This window comes from Macaca fascicularis, chromosome 1, assembly GCF_037993035.2.
Source record: "Macaca fascicularis isolate 582-1 chromosome 1, T2T-MFA8v1.1".
Classification (NCBI taxonomy): domain Eukaryota; kingdom Metazoa; phylum Chordata; class Mammalia; order Primates; family Cercopithecidae; genus Macaca; species Macaca fascicularis.
In genome coordinates this window covers 58122778-58141584 of record NC_088375.1, presented here as the reverse complement: position 1 = coordinate 58141584, position 18807 = coordinate 58122778, and the positions used below count along the sequence as shown (strand labels likewise).

The window sequence follows — 18807 nt, the reverse complement described above, 5'->3', positions numbered from 1 at the left end:
TGTTGATATAACTTTGATTTTAAGATTTTACTTCATTACTTTCCTTTACGAGAAAAATTTCTAAATTTGCAATGAGTTTCTCGGCATTCTGTACTGGCGAGGAGAGTGGATCCTAGCAGAGCTCTTAGAATGGCCTGGTGGTTAATTTTGCATAAACAATATAAAGGGCCAGGCATTTATAACATGGCAAACAGACTGATTAGCCAGGCTAAGGTATGGGGGCATTTAAATAAGATGTGATGATAATGAAGTATGTGTGTGGGCGTGTTTTACAGGACTGCTGCACCTGGATTACGCTCGGTTTCCTCTTCCAGTAGCCTTCAGGAAGGTTGGCAGTAAGACAAGATTTTTTTGCTTTCTTTTTTTTGCAACGGTACCACTAATTGCGGTTTCAAAGCAGGCTCCTCCTATAAATGCAAAGGATGTGCGCCCATTATTAGTGCTTCCAAATTCAAAGGGATAACATAAGCACCTGTTTTAATAAATGTTGAGCATTTGGAGTTGAATGCTTCTTGATAGAATCAAAAGTGCCCTCAATGATCCACTTCTGAGTTTGAATTTTATTTCAAGACCTGGATTGCAAAACCTAGAGTGAAGAAAGCCCTAATATTGAATCCTCAGTTTCCCCCACCTTCTCTTTCAGCCTCTTTCTCTGCATCTCCCACGCCACGCTGTAGTACAGTCCCCCGTAACTTCCCGCCCCTTGGATTCCACCTCCTGAGCGTTTTCCCCCCAGAAACCCTCAACCACTCTCATCTCCTTCAGTGCAGCCCACCAATCACGCCCATGCGCCTCGAAAGCCCCTTTTTAGTAGGGCTCCAAATCCCCGCCTCTCCTGCCCTTGCTCCCCCGCCTCCGCCCAACCGCCCCAGTGATTGACAGGCAGACCGGGCGGAAGCTGCGGCGCAGGCGCCCTGGCTCCTCAGACCTCCCCTCTGGCCGGGTCGAGGAGTTCCCAGCAGACACTGCGCCGCGGCTGCGCAGTACACGGGAGGCTTTTAATTCCATTGTGGAGAGGACGGCGTTATTTTTATTAACTGGAGGCGACGGCGGCTGCGGCGGCGGCGGGACCCGTAAGTGTTGCCGGTGGGTCCAGGAGGGAGAGGGCGAGGCCTGGGGAAGAGTCGCAGGACCATGCGTGCCGGTGCCGGAGGCGACTGGGCTGGGAATTAGTGCTGGGCGCGTTGCGGTCTGGGCGGCGGCGCGGCGGGGTCCTTAGCGCTGCGGTGGTCCCGGCCCGGGGCCCGGTTCCACCTCCTTTCCTCCCTCTTCCCTCTTCCTCCTCCTTTCCTCAGCCAGGCCTCCTCCGGGGTATGAAAATCGGCAGTGGGTTCCTGAGTGGCGGCGGAGGTACCGGCAGTAGCGGTGGTAGCGGCTCCGGCGGCGGTGGTAGTGGCGGCGGCGGCGGCGGCAGCAGCAGCAGCGGCAGGAGGGCAGAGATGGAACCCACCTTTCCCCAGGGTATGGTTATGTTCAACCACCGGCTTCCCCCGGTCACCAGCTTCACCCGGCCGGCGGGGTCGGCCGCCCCTCCCCCGCAATGCGTGTTATCCTCCTCTACCTCCGCAGCCCCGGCCGCTGAGCCCCCCCCTCCGCCAGCCCCGGACATGACTTTCAAGAAGGAGCCGGCGGCGTCAGCCGCGGCCTTCCCCTCGCAGAGGACCTCCTGGGGATTCTTGCAGTCTTTGGTTAGCATCAAACAGGAGAAACCCGCGGATCCTGAGGAGCAGCAGTCCCACCACCACCATCACCACCACCACTATGGGGGGCTGTTCGCTGGAGCTGAAGAGAGGTCTCCAGGCCTAGGAGGCGGTGAAGGGGGGAGTCACGGCGTCATCCAGGACCTCAGTATTCTCCACCAGCATGTCCAGCAGCAACCAGCTCAGCACCACCGCGACGTATTGCTCAGCAGCAGTAGCAGGACTGATGACCACCATGGCAGTGAGGAGCCAAAGCAGGACACTAATGTCAAAAAGGTAAAAAGGCCAAAGCCAGAATCTCAGGGAATCAAAGCCAAGAGGAAGCCAAGTGCATCTTCCAAACCTTCTTTGGTTGGAGATGGAGAAGGTGCCATCCTCTCCCCAAGTCAGAAACCTCATATCTGTGATCACTGTAGTGCTGCTTTCCGAAGCTCCTATCATCTGCGGAGACATGTCCTCATTCATACAGGAGAAAGACCTTTCCAGTGCAGCCAGTGTAGTATGGGTTTCATTCAGAAATACCTACTACAGAGACATGAGAAAATTCATAGTAGAGAGAAGCCATTTGGATGTGATCAGTGCAGCATGAAGTTTATTCAGAAGTACCATATGGAGAGACACAAGAGGACACATAGTGGAGAAAAGCCATATAAGTGTGACACTTGCCAACAGTATTTTTCAAGGACTGATAGATTGTTGAAGCACAGGCGCACATGTGGTGAAGTCATAGTTAAAGGAGCCACTAGTGCAGAACCTGGGTCATCAAACCATAACAATATGGGTAATCTGGCTGTGTTGTCTCAGGGAAATACAAGTTCTTCAAGGAGAAAAACAAAGTCAAAAAGCATAGCTATTGAAAATAAGGAACAGAAGACCGGTAAAACAAATGAATCACAAATTTCAAATAATATAAACATGCAGAGTTACTCAGTAGAAATGCCTACCGTGTCTTCCAGTGGAGGCATAATTGGCACTGGAATAGATGAACTGCAGAAAAGGGTGCCAAAATTGATCTTTAAGAAAGGAAGCAGAAAAAATACAGACAAAAACTACCTAAACTTTGTGTCACCATTACCAGACATAGTAGGACAGAAATCCTTGTCTGGAAAACCAAGTGGCTCACTTGGCATAGTATCAAATAATAGTGTGGAGACCATTGGTCTTCTCCAAAGTACAAGTGGCAAACAAGGTCAAATAAGTAGTAATTATGATGATGCCATGCAGTTTTCAAAGAAAAGAAGATATTTACCAACTGCCAGCAGCAACAGTGCCTTTTCTATAAACGTAGGACACATGGTCTCCCAACAGTCTGTCATTCAGTCTGCAGGTGTCAGTGTTTTGGACAATGAGGCACCATTGTCACTTATTGACTCCTCAGCTCTAAATGCTGAGATTAAGTCTTGTCATGACAAGTCTGGAATTCCTGATGAGGTTTTACAAAGTATTTTGGATCAATACTCCAACAAATCAGAAAGCCAGAAAGAGGATCCTTTCAATATTACAGAACCACGAGTGGAGTTACACACCTCAGGAGAACACTCAGAATTGGTTCAAGAAGAAAATTTGAGCCCAGGCACCCAAACACCTTCAAATGATAAAGCAAGTATGTTGCAAGAATACTCCAAATACCTCCAACAGGCTTTTGAAAAATCCACTAATGCAAGTTTCACTCTTGGACATGGTTTCCAATTTGTCAGTTTGTCTTCACCTCTCCACAACCACACTTTGTTTCCAGAAAAACAAATATACACTACGTCTCCTTTGGAGTGTGGTTTTGGCCAATCTGTTACCTCAGTGTTGCCATCTTCATTGCCAAAGCCTCCTTTTGGGATGTTGTTTGGATCGCAGCCAGGTCTTTATTTGTCTGCTTTGGATGCTACACATCAGCAGTTGACACCTTCCCAGGAGCTGGATGATCTGATAGATTCTCAGAAGAACTTAGAGACTTCATCAGCCTTCCAGTCCTCATCTCAGAAATTGACTAGCCAGAAGGAACAGAAAAACTTAGAGTCTTCAACAGGCTTTCAGATTCCATCTCAGGAGTTAGCTAGCCAGATAGATCCTCAGAAAGACATAGAGCCTAGAACAACGTATCAGATTGAGAACTTTGCACAAGCGTTTGGTTCTCAGTTTAAGTCGGGCAGCAGGGTGCCAATGACCTTTATCACTAACTCTAATGGAGAAGTGGACCATAGAGTAAGGACTTCAGTGTCAGATTTCTCAGGGTATACAAATATGATGTCTGATGTAAGTGAGCCATGTAGTACAAGAGTAAAGACACCCACCAGCCAGAGTTACAGGTAAGGTCCCAAAAGTGACCAGGCTGGGGGTCTTCTAATGTAATTTTGTTTTATTTTGACAACACTGCCATTGGAATGTTTCTACACGATCCTATTAAGAATAATGTGATGCCCTTTCAATGCAACTTTTCATATTTAGTTTATTTTGTTAGTGTGATTTTAGCTCTGTTTGTATTATGATTTTTAATCAAAATCAATAGATTAAAAATAGTTTGACATTCAAAGTGACAATGTTTAGCAATCAAATTTACATGTATAGATCGTCAGGGAATAGCCCAAATGTTTTAAATGCAAAAAAAAAAAAAAAAAAAAGGAAAAAAAAACACAAAAAAACCCTACAAAAAAACAAAACAAAAAAAACTTTGTTGCTAGGATTAAGGTTATTCTAATTGCTTTACTCTCAGGAAAGTGTAATAACGCATGGGAATTCTGTACGTTATCACTGTAATGGAATATCCAATTTACAGATAGTATGATACACATTTCATCATTTAAGTAAGGGATCGAAAACATTTCAAATTGCTCTATCTGGGCTGATATACATTTTGTCATTTAAGTAAGGGATCGAAAACATTTCAAATTGCTATCTCCATCTGGGCTGATCCAAAATTCTGAGATTGTTGGCTACCTATATTTTGTTGCAGCTTTTAAATGTACTCTGAACTTCCAAACCACGTTCATTCCAGCCTGGTAGAACAAATATTCTTGGATCTTTGATCAAAGCCTGGAATGATAGCTTTAATAAAAGAAGGAAAAAAAAAAAAAGCACCCTCTCTTTATCCCAACTGTAACAAGGCTGTAATTCCATCAAGCGATTCTACTGACATCTAGTACAGTGTTGAAACCCAAGTGGTTGGCTGGTTCTAGTATTAGAACTCAAGTTGAAATTATATGATTAACTGAAATTTGGGGTATGCATTATTTATTATACATGGCCTAAACGGTTCTTTTGTTTGCGCTGTTACATATTACCTACACTTCTGGGTTTTTTTTTCTTGTTCTCAGCCTCTCTTTAAAAAGAGCTCTTGGGCCTTCCTTATTCCCTCTTTCTATTTTGACAGTTTTAATTTTAGTACCATTTACATTCCAGTAGGTAATTATGCGCTTTATATGCCTTAGGGCATCCAAATACAAAACAATAGGGTAAACATCCCCAAAACCCACCTTTTTTTTAAAAAAAAAAAAACCCATACAGATTTCCATATATAATAAAACCCCATTAATAAGGTTGTAATTCCAACTGGTGACATAACTCCTGTGAGGGATGATGTGTCTGCATATAGTAATAACATCAGAACCTCTTTGTGAAATTGCGGCCTTTAATGTACATTTTAATAAAAGGGTGCATTAGTATTGTACAGGGGTCTTGTAAAGTCATCAAAACTTGCTATGAACTCTAATTGCCATTTGAAGCTACTGATAGGCAGTGGCTCTACTCTAAACTGCTTTTTAGCAATTGTATTTTTTTCCTGATTATATTTTTTAATGTACTTTGATGTTTATGCTGATGAGTTTTTTATGTACTTTTGGTGATGTTTCAGTCTTATGTACTCTTCTGACGTCAGAAAAGTACCACTGGTTGTTTGCAGTCTTATTGTGTAATCAGCCTACCGCAGGCTTCCATGTATAATAAAGTAATTAATATTGTGCAAGTGTAAAACACTTCTGTTATAAAAGCAGTGTTTGGAAAATAAGAAATATTTAAAATGGTTACAAAGTATTAGTTAATTTCCTTTTCCCACTTTCCTCCCTTTAGCTTTAGCAGCTAAAGGGTCACCAACTTGTCATTGCAAGATTCTTAGAAAATGTACTTAATCTTCTTAAATACACTCAGTACTAAAAAGTGTTTATTTCTTATTTCAGTAAGTGCGGTAAGTTCTATTGAGTACAGAGTACAAGCTGTAATCAAAGGATGGAGAGGACCTTTACCACTGTATCTCTTAAGCTGTATGATTTTTCTCCAGTTTGTTTTATACAGGTTTTGAATTTCTTTAACTTTTATTGTGTGTACTGAATACTGCATATGTATTATTCTGATTGTTTGCTCTAGTTTACTACCAATAAAAGTCCTGTTAATCACAAAATTGAAGAAAGGAGATATTACTTAATATCCAGTACGTTTTTCAGAATTTTCTATTAACCTTTTTCTAAAATATTCACATCTGTGGTATAACCTGCAGTTTAGAGGCTTGTATTTTAATTGTATTTTTTAAACTTAGGTATTTTTTGTTTCTCGGTTTATTTTAGTTGAAAATGGATTCAAGGCTGGGTGTGGTGGCTCACACCTGTAATCCTAGCCCTTTGGGAGGCCAAGGCAGGTGAATTGCCTGAGCTCAGGAGCTTGAGACCAATCTGGGCAACACAGTGAAACCCCGTCTGTACTAAAATACAAAAAAGCAACTGGGCGTGGTGGCATGTGCCTGTAGTCCCAGCTACCCAGGAAGCTGAGGCAGTAGAATTGCTTGAACCTGGGAGGTGGGGAGGTTGCAGTGAGCGGAGATTGTGCCACTGCACTCCAGCCTGGGCGACCGAGCAAGACTGTGTCTCAAAAAAAAAAAAAAAAGGATTCAGATTTATATAATATTAAATTTTTGTTCTTCCGTGTTACTATGCACCCAAAACATATTCAATGTTCATAAAATATTCATTGTTTTATGACAACATGAAAACATTCAATGTTTTATGAACATTGAATACTTTATGAACATTGAATATGTTTTAGGTGCATAATAATATGGAAGAATAGAAATTTAATATATAAATCAGAATATGTTTTATTGAAATTGGGTTAGCCATCCTAATATTACTCCTGAGAAATTATTTATCGAGGTTTTATTTTAAATCAGATTCCAATATCTTCTGGTTTTAGGTGCATCCTTTTTTACCTCAAAAAGGTTGTAATATACTATGGCACCAGTTTTGGGAAAAAAAATTTTTTTAATTAAAAAGTTGTAATAAAATGACAGTATGATTTAGATTACAATGGTCTTGAGCATTTTAGGTAGGAAGAAGGTGTTATTAAATCATAGCAATGTTTTAAAAAGTTGATAGTATAAATATTAGAAGGAAAGAGCTAAACCATATAAATAATGAAGATGCAGAAACTGAAAATTAGTAAATGTGTAATATATTAGTAAACTTACAAACATGAAGGAGAAAAAGTAGATCATAAGACAATTGTGCTTTGAAATTTAATGACTACAGAGTTGAGGAATTGGGAATAAATTAAAAGGGTAGAATAGGTCTTTGAGGCTTGGCTTTTTTTTGGTATGTGATAGTATTATAGAAAATGATAAAGATATTAAGTAAAAGCATGAATTTCTCTGTAGAGATTATCTGTACTGGTGAGTCTCTGTGATTAGGAAATGTAAGTTTTTTGTTTTGTTTTTTTGCCTGAGTGTATTTGCTAGATTTGGTTGTTTCCTTGAACAAGAGTGCTAAGCAGAATCTCAGTGATTACGCATTGAAATCCAACTTTTTACTTCTTTGCACAGGTGACTTATTCTCTGTTCTAGATTAGCACTTACAGATTGATTTTTTTTTTTTTTAACCTGCCCACCTGCCTTTATTTCTTCTGTGGAATGTCTGTCTCTGAATATGATCATTTTTAAATTAAGATTTTTTTTACTTTTAAGATGTTAAGGTATGAAGTAGGAAACAATGCTTTTGGATTTCTCTTGTGCTACTGGAAATTCAGAATAAGGACTACCATAATTTAGCAATTGCTGGTCAGTATTTTTGAGGTAATTTAATGAACAGTGGAAAAACATCTATAATTTTTAGCATAAAAAGTTGCAAACTGATACAAATATTTCTACTTTAGTTTTCTGTATTATGCTCATCAGATGAGAGAGGCAAAAGTTTGTATTCATTCGTGTCATCTGGCATTTTGTAATTACTTGCCATTAGTAGCATTTAAGCCTGAACTGGGTGACAGTTTGAGCAATATGACTTCATGAGGTCACATGGAATTTTTACCTTCCAAATTCATAGACTCTTGTTAAACAGAAGAACTTCCCTCACCAAAAATAATTAGCTTCTGAACTTAACTTCTACTTTTAAGAGTAAAATATACCTAAAGACTTCATTTTCTGAGTTTTATGGTCTTCATGTTTTCTATGATACATACTGATAGGATTTCATTTTTTAAATGTGGTGCAAGGCTCCTTTGTTAGTGCTATGATATGATCCATACATCATGCTGCGTGAGGTTATGTCAGTAATGTTCTATGAATATTTTGTTATGGGATCCCTCCTGGTATTTAAGAAGAGGGATCTGTGCTGGCTTACCAATCTGCTTGTACCCTCTATGAGATGATAAAGAATTACTGATAGATAGTGAGGGAAAATACTGTATTGTTATTTTTTTACATCCTTGGTAACATTTAAAATGAACATTAGCATGAACACAGCATCTTAGAATTCTGTTGTCTTATGCTTGACTGTATTTGAGTGTGACTAATTTAAATAGATTCTATTTAAATTCTTTGGCTTACTCATACAAGTGCTGCGTAACATTTTTTTTTTTGGGTCACAGACTCTGGGCACCCGATAGAATTGATGGCCCCCTGTCCCCTGTATGTTAGCAGAGATATATCAACAAATGAAAATGTGCAAGCCAGTCTACATCGTCACAAGACCTCCTCCAACTTTGAAATAAATTCTTAGTTATGGACCCTAGGTTAAGAATTTAGAAGATATCCTAAATATTGAAATTTTGTTGCATAGATAATTAGGAAGTTAAAACCTAAGAAAATCATCAGATATTATGGGTGCTTCTGAATTGATTTATCTGCAGTTTAACTACTTAGCATTTATGGAATGCATTTAGGTTACAAAAAGCCATAGAGCTTTATGATAAGCTGGTCAAGTAATTAGTTGAATAGATTTTATAAGTCTTTGCACTTCTCATCTGATAATAACTACCATATAGGTAGTACACTTGACAGTAGTTCAGTATTTTCTGTCAACAGTTGTGTTTATAACAATTACAGTCAACTACTGTGGTTCTGCAGTTGCAGAGTAGCTTTTGGCAAAAGTGAAAAAACCTACAACCAACCTACACCTTTTTACCTAGGAGGAATAATATTGAGTTCTTAATAACAGACTATACTTCATTATAGCCTGTGTGTGACTAGCTAGGTGCAAATGTACTGTGTATGATAAGCCTTGTAAAGCATGTTATATGTTGAAACTGGTATCTTGGGAAGTGTAGATAGAAGCTGGAGAAAAATTTAATGATTTGGAGCTTATACTCCAGAGGGGAAAATGTATTTCCCGTGTTTATAGAGAATAGAAGAATAATTGGCAGGGGTTGAGTGTAAAGGTAATTAAAGGATATCTTAGAATGGAGAAGAAAAGGAATAGATTTTGAAGGAAAATATCATACACATTCTATACTCAGTCACATTTGGAAAATAGGGAATATAACATTTACTCCAATATTAACTGTTAAAAGGGTAAAAAGGACCTTTAGTTGGAAAACTGTTCTGATTTTGCTGTTCTTTCAGTTCAGACTTATTTCAGTACTTTGGTTTGTAATGAACTTTAGAACTATTGTGGAGCAATTAATAAATAACTCTTAACAGACAACTGTGGTGAATTTCTGTTTACACGTCCAGTCTAGGAAAAAGATGGCTAATCTTTGTGTTTATGTATTAAATCTTTTCTTTGGTAACTCATAAAATCACACAGCTTCTATCAGTTGTTAAGAATTTTAAATAACTTTTTTCTTACTAAAACAATTGCAGTCAAAATTGTTATATGTGATCAAATGGATATGAACAGAATTTAGGAATTAAGACCAAAGCTCTGAATCCACATTCTTTACCCACCAAAAAATAAATGTACAAATACAGTGTATAAAGGCATGTTGTGTTACGACAAAGGAAAAGTGTGAGTGGTTATAAAAAGTTGGAAACCTTTAATAATTATTTTTTTGTTTTGCTCTGAAAAATGTTTGCAATTTTAACTTGCGACTAGTTCATTTGTTTATTCTACATTAGATAAGAATCTTGTTTTATAAGCATTATCTATTGGAAAGTTAAAGTTTTAAATGGTAGCTAAAGTTTTAAATAATGAGTTTTGGAATAAATACAGCTTTTAAAGTCGAAGTGACATTTTTTAGATTAATTTCTAAAGAGTGGATTGCAGAATTAAATGACAAGATCAGCAGTGTAACTATTTTATGTTTGTGCATAAACTAGGCTCTTCCTACAGGGAAGCCAAGTACAAACATTTGAAAGAGAGTTCCTTCTTTTTGGAGGATAATGAGAACTGTAAATGGGTACCATTGTGGGTCTCCATGAATAGACAACCCATGACCCTCATCAGTTTAGTGGTGGAACTGGAAAGAGCTTTTCTAAGACTTGCAGTTTACTTTGTGGTCCAAAACAATAAAAGTGCCCAGTATAGATTAGAAAGCAGACTGAAATGAGACCTGAAATTTTCTTCTTGCAAGTGGATAAGGTATAGGGATAAAAATTGTGAAAATGTTTGCATTTAATAGACCCAATATGTAAATTTTCTTTTTAAAAATTTATTACTATTTTTTTATACCCCAGGCCATGGCAGATTTATTCTTTTTTCTTTTTCTTTTTTCTAATATGTAAATTTTATTCAGTCAAGCACATTAGAAAACTGAGCAAGATTTCATAGCACTGCATAAATGCATTAAATCACATTAAAACTTGATCTTGTACTGCTTTCACTTTTGTTGTAAGTAGCCTTACAATGAGCATCCTAAAATTGTGTTACTGTAATATGTTAAGGATTATGTTGTTTGTAAGGCAAATTACTGAGGAATTTTATTCCTTTGGATTTGGGGGGACAGCTGTAGAAGGTCCAAATGTTTAATCTCTTTTTTATGATGTCCACTAAGATATCATACACATTTCTATACTCAGTCACATTTGGAGTAGTTAGCTGTGTCTTTTTATGAGTGTTTATGTTGGTAATTTGATCTCTTAAAGGTTTAGTTTAGAAAGTTTGCAAGGGTAATTAGAAACCATTACACTAACTTTTAAAATTGCCTCTTATTTTTAGTAAGTAAAAAATTAGGTTATGACAACACTTAACATAGATTGTCTAGGTTTAGTTGAAAAAATATTTTAAAAACCTATGATTGTTGAACATGCCATAAAAAACAAAATATTAAAACTTGCGACAGATTTGTCTTTGGAAGGGAAGGAATGACTTGTGTAAGTGGGAAAGGATCTAAGGAGATTAATATTAAGGGGAATGTTTGCCAGGGCCATATACTTAAAGACCTTAAACATTTGAATTAGATACATTTGGAAGACTGGTACCAGTAGCCAACTGATAATGGGTTCCTGTGGGGTACTGCTGTTGAGTTACAGGAATGTATATGAAGGCAAAACTAAAATGTGATTTGGGAAGATTTTCTGGAGTCCTGATAGAAAGAATAGAACATTACAGTTTTTCATTTTGTTCACTTTGATTTTATTAAACCTCTAAAACAAATTGATATTTGAGAAGGCGAGACAAGGGTATGTAAAGGATGTAATGGTATTTTTGCTAATAATGCTAGTGTATGTGTCCTATAGAAAGTAGAAGTAGTATTTAGGAAAAGATGAGAGAAAAAGGGATGGCTTGCTTAGTAGCTTTTTTTATGATAACACTGAAAATTTCTCTCTTGAAACTTGAAATTTTGAAGTACTGTAATTCAGTATGGGTGAGTATCTTAATTTGGAAAAAAACACTAAACTGACTTGTAATACAAAGTAAATGATAACATTTTCATTCATAGCTAAATATTAAGTAGCAGAAAAGAATTATCATGGAAATCATTTTTTGCTTTTAAACTTTCAGGTCATCTATGTAAATAAAGTCTTATGCAAGTAAAATTTTACAGAAATAGTTATGTAATGATGAAGTAATTTCAGGGCTACCCATGACATTCAATGATGGAAACTATTTTTCTGATTTCCAAACCAAAACTAACATGCATTTTATAATTTAATAAGAAATGATCACCCGATTAGGTTCAGTCATATACCCAGCTGAACCAATACTCCATATGGAACTAGAATACAAAAATACTTTGAATGGTCTGAAAGTACTATTTGTTAAAAATGTTCAGTACTGAAATATCAGTTGGAATTTTGGCAGGTGAATGTGAGAGCAGAAATTCAATATATATGTAGAATTGCCTTTCATAAGTCAGTTATTTTGTTTATAAGCCAAGTATAGTTATTTAGATGATCAAGTTTATCTGTACTAAACTTGATCATCTAAATAATTGCATGGCTGATCAAGTTTAATACAGATAAACTTGATCATCTAAATAACTGTGCATGGCTTATAAAGTATGTTATTCATGTATTTGCTTTTTAATAAAATATTCAGAACAAATTACTGGTGACTGAATATATAAAATACACTTTCAGAGAAATACTAGCAAGAGCAGATGGTGGGGACATTGCTTTGCAATAAATAAGATTAATGTGTTTAGAGCTATTAAGATTGTGAAGAGAAGTTTAGCCTATCAATAGGAAGCACACTAGTGCCTGAACCTGAATTGAGTTTTGAAAAAGCTCATTTCTTAAAAACATTCTTAGAAAATTGGGCTTCACAGAACAGATATATTTGAAAATCTTGGTTCACATACGTATAAGGAATATCCAGTTTCTGTTTTCAAGAATAGCCACTTCACATCTTTTAGGTGGCTCTCAAATGTTGGACAGGAGCAGTTGTTAGGGCTTTTCAAATGTAAGTCAGAACTGTTGTTTGGAGAAAACAATTTTTTCATTTTGTAAGATTATAATTTCTAGAAATATCTATTGAAAGGTGGAAGTTACGTTAAAGATACTAAATAAATATATTGTATGTGAAATGAATTTTAGAAATGATCACCTGTATTATTTTAATAGAATAGAACAAAAATGTTTTAAACAGTTCTTGCTTTGGAAATGGATGTCTTAAAAATTCTGATATTGCCACCATTTGTTCTATGAAACTGAAGCATATTAATAGCTGGAGTTTATAAATAAATCTGTTTTAATCATACTTTCTTTTATAAATACAGCATCACTTGATTTTAAATTAGGGATGAAAAAAGATGTTTAGATAATTTTACAGTTTACTGATTTGATTTACAATTGTCTTTTGTAATAAAAGTTGGTTTCTTTTTTTTTTTTTTTTTTCTGAGAGGGAGCCTTGCTCTGTTGCCCAGGTTGGAGTGCAGTGGCATGATCTCCGCTTGCTGCAACCTCTTCTTCCCAGGTTCAAGCAGTTCTCCTGCCTCAGCTTCCTGAGTAGCTGGGATTACGGGCGCCCGCCACCACACCTGGCTAATTTTTGTTTTTTTTTTAGTAGAGACGGGATTTCACCATGTTAGCCAAGCTGGTCTCAAACTCCTGACCTCAGGTTATCTGCCCACCTTGGCCTCCCAAAATGCTGGGATTACAGGCGTGAGCCACCATACCCAGCATGTTTTTTTTTTAAGTGGAGGTGAGGTTTTGCTATGATGGCTAGGCTGGTCTCGAACTCCTGACCTCAAGTGACCTCCCGCCTCGGCCTCCCAAAGCACTGGGATTCAGCAGTGAGCCACCGTTCCTGGCCAAGAATTGCCTTTTGTAATAAAAATAAATTAAGCATTTTACTGTTACCAGAGGTAAGTAAACATAATTTATAACTTGGAAATGAATGACGTTCAGTTCTCCTCTTGATTTTAGTCCCAATTATTTAGTCCCAATTACATTATTATCCAAATTGAAACTTGATGGACAACTGCCTGGTTTTGCACTTACTTGGAATGTATTCTCTCCTCTATTTAGCTACTTTCAATCTCATGATTTTCAACTGCTCCTAATCTACCAGCTATTAAATTCACAAGTTGTGTATGTGTTAAATTAAGTATTAAGTGATGTTGAAGCAGAATGATTGTGGAAAAGAAAGCATTTCATAATCTGTTGAAATCTGATACATTAGTCATTAGTATATTGTACTTACTATATGGCAATCAGAGATAAAGCTAAATATATATATATTTTGGTACTAACATTTCAGTATATTACCTCCAAAACAAGACTAAAATATACATAGATGACTATTACATCATGAAAAATGTGCTATATGAATATAAGATTGTTTAGTGCTGGGACTCTCAGATTCTTCATTCCATAAAGTATTCCTTGGATCTTATCATCCTTAGAAGCTGAAAGGAAAGCAATACGGAGAGAGATGGCATGCACTTTTCATTAACAAACAATTCATCTCATTAGTCCCCTGCTGCTCTGATGTACATCTCAGTGCAAAGTTGTTTAGATCCTACCTAAATGCCCTCTTTGGTTGTCTAGGGCCTGGCTATGAAAGTGGACCAGCATCACTTATATGCAGTCTCAGCCTCACCCTAGGTCTTCTGAATGAGAACCTTCATTTTAGCAAGATGCTCTGGATACGTTACAATTTGAGAAGCACTGTGTTAAAACTCTTTCACTTATGCTCCAACACTCTCCTTGGCCTTCCTTTCTCCTCTCTCATCAAAATCCATTCACTTCCCATAGGTCCCTAATTCAAAATTCACTGGTTTAGTTTTACAAAACTAATCTACTGAGCAAATATCTGGGTGCCCATTATGTGCCGGTATTAGTCTAGGTAATAAAGGTGAAAAGAACAAAATTGAGTGTCTTTAAATTCTAATGGAGGAGCTGGGTGAACAAATACATCATATAATGTGGGTTAGGGTTAAATGCTAGGAAGAAAAAGGGACCAGAAAATGATAGTGAGATGTGTGCTTATTCAGATAGGGAAGTCCTGGAAGGGGTAACATTGGAGCAAAGAACCAAAGGAGATAGGAAAGTGAAGCTGGGGGAGGAGATTCTAGGGTGCCGATATCCAACCACGAGTATTTTAAAAAATGTATTATAATTACTTTTTTTTTTTTTTGAGATGGAGTCTTGCTCTGTCACCCAGGCTGGAGTGCAGTGGCTCAGGAAGGGAAGAGATCTGTTCTTGTCTAACGTACCACCGGTAAAATTGGTGAAACCCCTTAGTGATTGCAAATCTTGTGGGGTTTTTTTGGTGTGTGTGTTTAGTACTGCATTATGCCTTCTTTATTCAGAAGTCTTGTGGCCTTACAGAAAGACCTATGTAGCAAGTTTTATAGTTAGACCTAATTTAAAATCTTGGCTTTGGCATTGAATAGAAGTAAAGTTACTTCATCTTCCTGAAGCTGAACTTCCTCATCTGTAAAGTGGTGCTTGTAAGCACCCATTGCATGGAGCAAGGGCTCACACAGATCAGTATTTAACCGTTCCAGGGAATGCATGTGCACTTTAACAAGGGTCTTATGGGGGTAAAGACACCAAAGGGGTAACTAAATCAGTGGTTCTCAGTTGGGGGCAGTTTTGCTTCCAGGGGACATTGGGCAGTATCTGGAGACATTTTTGTTGTCACAACTTGGAACCAGATTGTGTGCTACTGGCATCTAATGGGGAGAGACCAGGGATGTTGCTAGCCATTCCACAGTGCCCAGAACAGCTCCTCATTACAAAGAATTATGCAGCTTATCAGTGGGTTTTAAGGAGACCCAGCCCTCTTACCCTCCTGGGCCTGACCAGCTATACTGCTCTGTCACCCCCAGCCACACACTCTGCCAAGTGTACTGCACAAGGACCCTCACCCAGGGACCCTGCACCACTAAATGAGGTAAAATACCGACTGTGGACCAAATGCAATAAAACCTCTGTTTTTAGGAACGAACAAACAATTATGCAGCCTAGAATGTCAGTAATGCTGAGGTAGGGAAACTCTGCTTTAAAAGATAAGCCACTATTGAAATAGTCGGGGAACACATAGAGATCTCACTTTTGGAATATTTAGGTAACCTGACCAGTCACTATTTAATAAATAAATACAAGGCTAGGTGTGATTAAAGATGGGCAATTTTTAGTGAGAAGCTTTTTTTTTTTTTTAAAAAAAAAAAAAAAAAAAAAAAACATTGTGCCTATCTGATTGAATTATTTAAGCTTGCTGGGTTCCCACTGTTTTATTTTTGATTATTTTATCTGACAACTACGTTAAGGAATTTACTGCTTCTCAAATTCTAAGTTAAAATTCACTAATGGAGGCCAGGCGCAGTGGCTCACACCTGTAATCCCAGCACTTTGGGAGGCCGAGGCAGGTGGATCACAAGGTCAGGAGTTCAAGACCAGCCTGGCCAAGACGGTGAAACCCCATCTCTACTAAAAAAAAAATAGAAAAATTAGCTGGGCGTGGTGGTGGGTGCCTGTAATCCCAGCTACTTGGGAGACTGAGGCAGGGAATTGCTTGAACCTGGGCAGTGGAGGTTGCAGTGAGCCGATATCGTGCCACTGCATTCCAACCTGGGCAACAGAGTGAGACTCCATCTCAAAAAAAAAAAAAAAAAAAATTCACTAATGGAATGTTAGAAGCATCAGTAGGTTTTACTCAAATCTCTAATAAACCTAGTATATACTGGATAATTTCTGGCTTAATTATGATGACAGATTTAGGATTATGTGGTATTTAGAGTTTGAGATCAGCCTAATTTCCTTTATGAGGACAAATCTATTTGCAGTTAACTAAGACTCCTTAGTTGTGTTAATTTCATATTTATAGTTAACATTTAAAAATTAAATTAGCCAAGCAGCCAGATGTGGCACACACCTGTAGACTCAGCTACTCTGGAGGCTGAGATGGGAACACTCCTTGAGTCCAGGAGTTTGCGGCACTATAATTGCACCTGTATGAATAGCCATTGTACTCCGACCTGGGCAACATAGTGAGACCCCATCTGTAAATAAATACTAAATTAGTCAAGGTAGGGGTAGCTAATCATCAAATCCCTCTTTTATTCCAGTATTCTCTTTCTTTCTTTCTTTCTTTTTTCTTTTTTTTTTTTTTGAGGCAGAGTCTCTGTCACTCAGGTTGGAATGCAGTGACATGATCTTGGCACACTGCAACCTCCACCTCCCAGGTTCAAGCAATTCTCCCACCTCAGCCTCCCAAGTAGATAGGATTACAGATGTGTACCACCACATATGGCTAACTGTTTTATATTTAGTAGAGACAGTGGTCCACCATGTTGACCAGGCTGGTCTCGAACTCATGACCTCAAGTGATCCTCCTGCCTTGGCCTCCCCAAGTGCTGGGTTTACAGACGTGGGACACCACACTCTCTTTAAAAAAGAAATCTTGGCCAGGCACACACCTATAATCCCAGCACTTGGGGAGGCCAAGGTGGGTGGATCATCCAAGGTCAGGAGTTCAAGACCAGCCTGGCCAACAAGGTGGAACCCTGCCTCTATAAAAAATGCAAAAATTAGCTGGACATGGTGGCAGGCACCTGTAGTCCCAGCTACTCAGGAGGCTGAGGCGGGAGAATAGCTTGAACCTGGCAGGCAGAGGTTGCAGTGAGCTGAGATTACACCCTGCACTACAGCCTGGGCGACAGAGCTAGACTTCCGTTTCAAAAGAAAAAACAATCTCAGCCATGTGCGGTGGCTCTACAAAAAATGCAACAATTAAACAGGTGTGGTGCGTGCCTGTGGTCCCAGCTGCTTCAGAGGCAGAGGTGGGAGGATCGCTTGAGCCTGTGAGGCAGAGGTTGCAGTTAGCTGAGATTGCGTCACTGCACTCCAGCCTGGGGGACAAAGTGAGACCCTGTCTCGAAAGAAAAAGAAATCTCCCTGACTTCCTGAAAGACAAGTCTTATTTGATATTCATTATCTGAGTAACACCTTTATGTGGCATACAACTGTGGCAGAGTGAATGAGTAACAATTACTGCTTCACATCAGTAGGAAAGGGGAGGAGAGAGGAGCCGTGTTACATTGTTAAAAGTGGTTTATATGTAAGTTGAAACTCTAGTCCATTGATTGGAATGCTGGCTTTTGGAGCTGCATAAACAGAGCCCCCTGATTGTTGTATGCCCTATAATATGGGAATGAATGTACTAACATATAAAACATAATTCCTGAGGAACCTGGCATTGCTTATGAAAGTTCCACAGGCTGCTTGTGGGAATTGTATATTATCATTTGTTGAACACCTACTTTGTCAGAGTGATTTTGGGCTTTGCCTCATTTGATTCTGACAAATTGAAAGGCAGGGTAATACTAATCTCATTTTACAGAAGAACAAATTGGGTTAGGAAACTTCCACCAGAGAAGCACCGGAAATAATAGAGCTAGAATGCAAATGCGGGATTAGTTTGAGATCCCTGAGACTTCCCACTGTGTTCAAGATCCAGCCTGGCACCAAGTTTTGGCGTAATGGTCTCGAAAGAGCTCAAGCCCAGGGGTCCTGCAGTTTAAGTTCTAGTCCTGACTCCAGAACTTTGGAGCAATATGATTCTGAAGAAACTACTAAACCTTTCTTGGCCACCTCTTTCATAAACATAAAGTGAATATAAAAAATACTTGCCTGCCTCATTCTCAGGACTGCTGAGTGGAGAACAGGAAAATGCCCCGTGATAGGTAAAGACCTATAGCCCAAGGAATCCTAACCTGCCTGTGTTACATAAAAGAGGGTGACTGGCAGAACTGGGCTAACTGAATGTCTAGGAGTGAAGGGTTTCTATTTTTACTAATTCTTTTTTTTAATGGAATCTTCTCATGTCCTATTTGTGATTCCTCAGTTAGGCAGTGTTGATGTTATTGGCCCAGCTGTTTGCCATTTTCAGTGAGTATAGTTTGTAATGCTAATGTTTGGAATTTGCATACTGGGAAAGTTGGGGTGTTTTGCAGAATGCAAATTTTATAATACCAAAAGGTAGATTATTTTCTATTTCTGTGACCAGATTATTGTTATAGTTTCCAATGG

The 18807-nt window shown here is 38.5% G+C and overlaps 1 protein-coding gene across 4 annotated transcripts; it reads left to right on the top strand.

Moving 5' to 3' along the window:
* Positions 1-960: 960 nt before the first annotated feature.
* ZNF281 (zinc finger protein 281) lies at positions 961-6084 on the top strand. 4 transcript variants are annotated; one of them, XM_005540343.5, is made up of 2 exons: positions 961-1073; positions 1300-6084. In XM_005540343.5, the coding sequence occupies exon 2, from the start codon at positions 1314-1316 to the stop codon at positions 4002-4004; it is 2691 nt and encodes an 896-aa protein (XP_005540400.3). In that variant the 5' UTR covers positions 961-1073; positions 1300-1313; the 3' UTR covers positions 4005-6084. The 4 variants fall into 4 exon arrangements, with proteins under 4 accessions (XP_005540400.3, XP_005540399.3, XP_015303112.3 ...); XM_005540342.5 differs by having other exon boundaries at positions 1296-6084; XM_015447626.4 differs by having other exon boundaries at positions 961-1086.
* Positions 6085-18807: the final 12723 nt, after the last annotated feature.